Consider the following 7,004-nt stretch of genomic DNA (forward strand, 5'->3'; position numbering starts at 1 on the left):
TTGGGGACTGGGTTGATGGTGGAACATTTGAAACAGGAGGGGACTTCACACAGACCTAGTGATCTGTTGAAGATAAATGTGAAGTTGGAGGCCAGCTGGTCAGCACAAGCTTTCAGGCAGGAGGGGGTCACGCTGCCTGGACCTGGTGTCTTCTTAAACTTATGTCTCCGAAAAAGGCCAGGCACATCCTTTTCAAAGATTGTTAGTGGTGGGGGCGCTTGAGGGAAGAAGGGAGGAGATCATAGGGTGTGCAGCTGCTGATCTTGAGTCTTGGTTGTGGGTCCGAGGTGGGTGAGGGGTGCAGAGTTTTCTGTAGCCAGTGACGTTTTTCAGGCTTCTCCACATACATGACAGGTCGTTGGCTGAAAACAGTTTTTTCAGCTTTTCAGACTAGCTCCTCCTTGCTACTCTGATTAGTGTGCTCCTGGCTGCCTGTACAGGATCCTGCCCCCACGTCTGTAGGCCTCCTCTTTGGCACGCTGAAGCTGCTTGAGTTTTACTGTGAACCAGGGCTTGTTGTTGTTGTATGTGCACAAGGTCTGGATAGACACACGCATCCTCACAAAAGCAGATGTAAGACAACATAGTGTCATTGAGGTCATCCAGGTCTGTAGCTGCAGCCTCAGATACACTCCAGTTTGTGAAGTCAGAGCAGGCCTGTAGCTCTGACTGTGCCTGATTAGTCAATATCTTCACCATTTTAAAGACAGGCTTTGCAGTTTTAAGTTTCTGTCCGTAGGTCAGGATGAGAGGAACCATGCAGTGATCAAAGAGCCCGAGGGCTGCATGGGGAACAGAGCGATAAGTATTCTTTATTACTGTGTAGCATGGTCCAGTGTGTTTTTGTCCCTGTTTGTGGGTGATATTTGTCCTGTTAAAATTCTCTAAGACAATGAGTGGGGAGTCAGGGTATTTCTGTTCTGTACAAATTATCTGGTCTGCTAGGTGTCGCACTGCTTGGCTTGAGGTGGGATGTAAACCCCAACCAGGATAAATGAGCAAATCTGCAATGAATAAATTGGATTATAGTTATTGAATAGTCTTTAAGCCCTTGCTAAATGTTTTCCCACGGTGACATCTTTAGACAAACCTTCATTTACGTATTTGTGTGGTTACTATGCTGGTGAACTCAACCAGGGTATCTGAATGCTTTCCCCTCCAGTTTCCCCACTGTGGGATCAATAAAGTACCTACTCTACTTTATATCTGCTCCAGGTCCCATAGATAGCTGCTGCTCCTCTTACCAGAATTTTTTCCATTAATAAAAATGGGAGAAAAATACTCAGAGTGAGATGTCTTATGTTTAAGAGCTTTTCTGTGGTGAAAGTAATCTGAGATGGATTGCAGAAAACAAATTAACAAAAAAGACAAAAACAGCAAAAGCACAAGGGTGCACACAACTGAAGTGCCATTTTGAGACAGTGGACAATGGTGGACAAATGTCAATGCTGGCCAAAGTTACTTTTAAATATAATATGAAATGACCATAATTGTTCAAGTATAATAAATGATTAATGTCTTTTGAGGACAAAATATCCAGAAGTTAAATGCTGACCCTGTTTGTTCTGTAAACACTCAGACATAAAAACTGTATCTTGTGATGTAGGCACTGATAGTGGTGTGTGATTTCAACTTTATTTAATTGTAATTTTAAAAAATTACGTTTACTTTGTATCATTTATATTGAAAGAGCTTGTTTACATGTGAAGTAATTTGGTAAATACTGTTAAACAATAAAATGACATGCTTCATAATGCAATAAGACATCACAGATCACTGTAGTGGCAACATATTGTGTGTTTCTCTATGAGTCCAGCAGGAGGCGGTAATCGGTTAGTTATCCAACAGTAATTATACAGAATAAGAGGCCTGGGCTATCGCGATAACATATTTCACTCCACGTGAGTTAATCGTCTTTGTGTGAAGCGCGGATTAGCAACTAGCATTAGCAAGGAGTCTGACATTTGAGAAATATTGTATTTTCAGTACAACACCAATCCACAGATCGATATAAGAGAAGAATCAGTTTGTGTACCACCTGTCGGCCATAGTAAACAGGTAAGACGTGAAGTCTCTTCGCAGCGTTAGCTTCTTTATAAGGCTGTGGATCTAACATGCGACTAACGTTAACATCGTGTTCGAAAGATGTTGGCTGATTGTCGTCATGTAATAGTATTGGATGACAATAGCAAGCTAAAATGGTAGGCAAGACCGAAGATGGACTGATAGCAGACGATAAAGCCACGTTTAACAAAGAATTCTGTCTAAATCTAGCCTAAGTTTCTCTGCTAAAGATTAGCATTAGTATGTCAGATACAAGCTGAAAAACGTCGTTGTGTATAAGGCCGATTTCTTTTTCTTTTTAATTTACTCCATCTCACGATTATCGTGATTTTATAGTGTAATCTTTGGATGGTCATTGTCTATCTGTTTTGGATAAAGTGGCCTCGGTTAAACACGACCTGCACCTCTAACAGTTCACACGTTTAAGTGTAATTGGAGAGTTGAGCAGCTGTGTAAAACCACCGGACTTTAAGTTCACTGCCTCTGTATAAAAGACCTTTTATTATCGTTTAACAATATGGTTGACAGGGCTGTGTATCTCACTCTCACACTTCGATGCGCTTCTTGATACGTGGTCCGGGATTACAAAAAAATAACAATACAGAAAACATTTGTAACTATATGATACAGATCAAAATGATTTCGATTAAGCAGATATTCAATTTTAATTTAGCTTGTATTTGAAAGACAACATAGAGCCCTGATCCTAAACAGATACTTTACTGCTTATGTAAACTTTTACTGTATGTTTTGGGGCACTTGTGCCTCTAATTGAAAAAATTTAGGGCACAGTTTTAATAACTCACACCCTGGACACAATCAGTTTGAACTCCTCCCCTCTGGATGGCGTTACAGGTCACTGTGCACCAAGACAACCAGGCACAGGGACAGTTTCTTCCCCCAGGCTGTCACTCTGATGAACACTTAACCAATGACAGTATGATTGGACAATAACCCTCAGTGCAATACCTGTAAATATACCTCGTATAGATTATACAGATTTGTACAGTTCTGTAGTTTTAAGTACTCTGTTCTTTCTATTTATCTTATCTCAATGAGCATTCCTTTGTCTGTCTGCATCGTTTACTGCCTGTTAATACTGCTTATTTTTGTTGTATTACACAGCCTTATGCTGGTTTACTGTTTACTTGCCCCTTGCAAGGGGATATGTACATACACATTGAGAGCTGATGTGCCAGAGTCAAATTCCTCGTGTATCCGACACACCTGGCTAATAAAGCAGATTCTGATTCTAATAGCAATTAAAGCATGTCTTTTATAAACATTTAACATAATATAAGAACCTCACAAAGACCGGGTGTATTGTGCTGCATGAATGTACCTTTTTCAAACAGCACAAAGTTTACAAATTAATTTTACAGCTTGAAAAGAGAGTTGGCGTTTAACATTCTATCCAATGTGAATCCAGCATCAAATTAGTGATGGAATCAACGAAATTAAAATTTTAAATATTACCACTTTTAACTTAAACTGGCACCAAAATCCATCTGGTGACACAACATCACTTATAGCCAGTGTCAAACCTTATAAGAATCATGTAGTAAACAGAGGTTAAATTAACTTGGATGATTTCTTCTAGAAGAAATTTCTCATTTCATGTACAACTTTGTTACAGTTGCAAGAAAAAGTCGTGGCACAGCTTGCGATTTCCTGGTTTTCTGCATAATGTGGTCATGAAATGTGCAGTGATCTTCACCAAAGTCACAAATTTCCAACACCTCAATATTTATAAACTGATAAAACACAACCAGTCATGATTTTTCATGTCTCTATTGAACACACCCATTAAACGTAGCCAGGAGACCTCCTGCAGTTGCTGCTTGTTTCATTTTTAAATTTGGCTTATAGTGGAATTTGAGGGTGTATCAGATCACATATCAGATCATGTTACTGTCAAGTGAAGATGTAGTGTTGTTTGATCGCTGACCAGTCATGGTTAATAATATGAAGCTGGTTTCTTTCAGACACACTGAACCACCCGAGTCATCTCCATGGCACTAAGACGAGGACATATCAGGTACCTGAAGGTGAGTTGATCAATAACTCATAGGATCACAAGCAGCCTGTTCGGGTCAATAATGTTCTGTCAGTGTGTCGCCCACCAGACTCTATATTATACTTGGCAGGTGAATTATTCTGTCCATGGTGGGACAGACTCGGACGTTAAAGATACTGCCCATTTTTTGTTCTGTTTTAGCTGATTTTTGTCTTGTAATTTACTTTTACTCTTAAAAGGGTAACCACACATTTTTTTGCTCTACACATGATCACTTAGGATCTTGTTGACATATGCTGTCAACCATTTATTTTGAGCTCTGCTAGTTGTTCTTTGTGCATTTATCTTGTTTGTGAATATATTCTGTGATTGTGATGGTTTTTGATTGTGACCTTCCAAAGGACTGCAGGTGAAAATGAGCTTTAAGCTGACTTGGGAACATAAATTAAATGGCAACATTAAAGTTTAATATTGTACACGGTTCCTTACAAATTAAAATGTAAATGAAATTTTAAAAAAGGTGATTTTTTTTTTTCTTTAACAATAGAATTCAATATTGTGTAAAAACTTTTCTGTGCAAATTTGGTAGTTATCAGTTTGGATTTGAAAGTTCAGTTCTGCTAAATCCTCTGACCCCTCAATCGTGAGGACAGTTGAGTTCGTTTAAATATGTTGTTTAGAATGAAGGTGTGTGTTTAGGCTTTATAATTCTGTTTGTGTTTTTGATCTTTGTATATTGACTTGTTTCCAGTCTCAATGTCTGTTTTGTACAACATTTTTATTGCCTTAAATGTGTAAATTGTTTATTTTATTTCAGGCGCGTTGTATTTTGCGTGTCACCTATGTATTGTGTTTTCAGGTGTGTGAGGTTCAGACGTCTCAAAGTGATGCCAGAGACGGTCAGCAAACTACCAAAGGAGCTGTCGGAAAGGTGACTGCTGCCTGCGGATTGGTTGAGCGTGTATTCCATCTCTCATTCCTTCAATTTGTTACATCTTATATTCAGATGATATAATACAGGTGAAAATGATGTACAATTGCTGGCTGTGTGTATCTCAGGAGCTGTATGATAACGGCTTCAGTGATCAGCTGATGGAGGATGACGACGCCCGGACAAACCTGATTGTGAACTCCCTGCCACAGAGCATGAGTCAGGACGAGCTGCGCAGTCTGTTCAGCAGCGTGGGCGACGTTGAGTCCGCCAAGCTCATCAGGGACAAAGTGGCAGGTAACTCCCTCGCTTTACTGCTGCTCCAGTGCTATTTCAGTACTTGCAATACTACTTGTACTACAACAGTGAGTATCAGATCACAGTACTACTGTGGTACTACAGAAAAGGTACAGTAGTGTTGTTTGCTTAGTGCTAATACTTCTAAGGTCAGTTAGTCTAAATGCCACAGTCCTGCTGAGTGCAACTATAATAGGTTCTGATACACTATATTACAGTATTAATACTGCAAGTTTAAATAATGTGGTAGTTTTACTGGCAGTAGTATGTATGTTGATAGTATTAGTAGTAGCTGGATCAGTACCACCATGAATATTTCCTGTGTACTTTCTTTTCAGCAGCCCCCCCATAAATATTTCTTTTTCACTGATGATCAGCTGGTTTTGATTTTCATATTTTTGTTTTTAATGCAGTTTTTTTTAAAGGAAGATTGTGATTTTTATTTATTCATTTTTTTGTCAGAATAGTATCTGAATACTTTTTCCTTTCTGCACTGTTGTAATATTTTATTTTTCATGCCAGGTTTACTGACAACAGTGATTTTAATTATGATGCCAGAACGATGACTTAAAACTTTGGCATTCAAAACAAAACTCGAAATGAATAAAAACCTACACACTGAAACACTTGAATTGGAAAAAAAAAGTATTGCCGTTGAAAACAAAGTATTAACAAAGCACCAAGCTTAGCGCTAGCTTTAGCATGAGCAGCCAGTGGGAGTAAGTCTCACATGTGCAAGTCTCAAGTCTTTTTGGGGATATCATTGACAAAACTGCTATTTTTAATTGTGCATTATTCGTATGCTATAAACCAGGGATGCGCCGATACCAGATTTACTGTTCCGGTTATTGGAACAGAGAATTGATAGGAAGCAGATTTGATAAGCAGAATCGGAATTGATAGAATTGAAACATCAGTCGACCCTACTGACACTGGGGAAAAAACTAACATCGTAAAAAATCACTGACAACTGCATCAAAATAAAAAAAAATATATATAAAAGTGATATATTTGAAATTGTTTTTCAGCATTGATGCATTTTCTATTGCCAATAATTTTTTTACACTACAAGTGTTTCAAAGTGTACTTATTTCTGTATATCCCTCCTTCAGGGTGTGTTTTCAATGCCAAATTTTATTTTTCATTGCTAAAATTTAGTCCTTGTTCTGGCTCCATATTTGTTTGGTTTCGGGTAATGAATGAATAAATCAGTTGGGCGATATGGATCAGTTTTCTGTTCTGTCAATATAATGTTACATTTGTCACATCTAAATAAATAAACCTCTGTTTTAATTTGTCACATCAGGGTGGAAATATATACATGATTAAAAAAAAAAAAAAGAACACCTTGCTCATTGGTTTAAAACATGTTCACAGCAACCAGATAACACGAGAGATACTAAAGGTAGTAAAAACTGATAACTCTTCTCTGGATCTTTGCTGTCATATCGCCCAACCTTCAGTCAACACTGTTGAAACAGAATTTGAGAAGAATGTGTAAATGTTATAAATTCTGTTTTTATTTTGTTTAGGCTTTGACTGTGTTTGTAATGTTTTAATAATGATTGTATGAAGATTCTGAACAAGTCCAGAAAACTGTCCTCGCATATTTCAGATCGAGTTTGAGCACTAAATGTTTCCTCAGAGTGACTTTACATGACCTTGTCCTGATTATAAAGTCAGCAGTTGATATGA

General features: G+C 38.1%; 1 protein-coding gene across 4 annotated transcripts in view; it reads left to right on the forward strand.

Annotated features, from left to right (window-relative positions):
- Window positions 1–1,872: 1,872 nt before the first annotated feature.
- Window positions 1,873–7,004, forward strand: part of LOC109965291 (ELAV-like protein 1) — a 9,450-nt gene continuing 4,318 nt past the window's right edge. For 2 of the 4 annotated variants that reach the window (XM_020609172.1, XM_020609173.1), the window contains exons 1-4: window positions 1,873–2,058; window positions 4,050–4,112; window positions 4,941–5,042; window positions 5,141–5,309. In XM_020609172.1, coding sequence (XP_020464828.1) covers window positions 4,077–4,112; window positions 4,941–5,042; window positions 5,141–5,309 — 307 coding nt within the window. In that variant the 5' untranslated portion in view covers window positions 1,873–2,058; window positions 4,050–4,076. Of the gene's footprint in view, window positions 2,059–4,049; window positions 4,113–4,940; window positions 5,043–5,140; window positions 5,310–7,004 lie in introns of those variants that run through there. The other 2 variants (XM_020609174.1, XM_020609175.1) reach the window with 2 other exon arrangements.

The sequence above is a fragment of the Monopterus albus genome, unplaced genomic scaffold (assembly GCF_001952655.1).
Source record: "Monopterus albus unplaced genomic scaffold, M_albus_1.0 scaffold98.1, whole genome shotgun sequence".
NCBI lineage: Eukaryota > Metazoa > Chordata > Actinopteri > Synbranchiformes > Synbranchidae > Monopterus > Monopterus albus.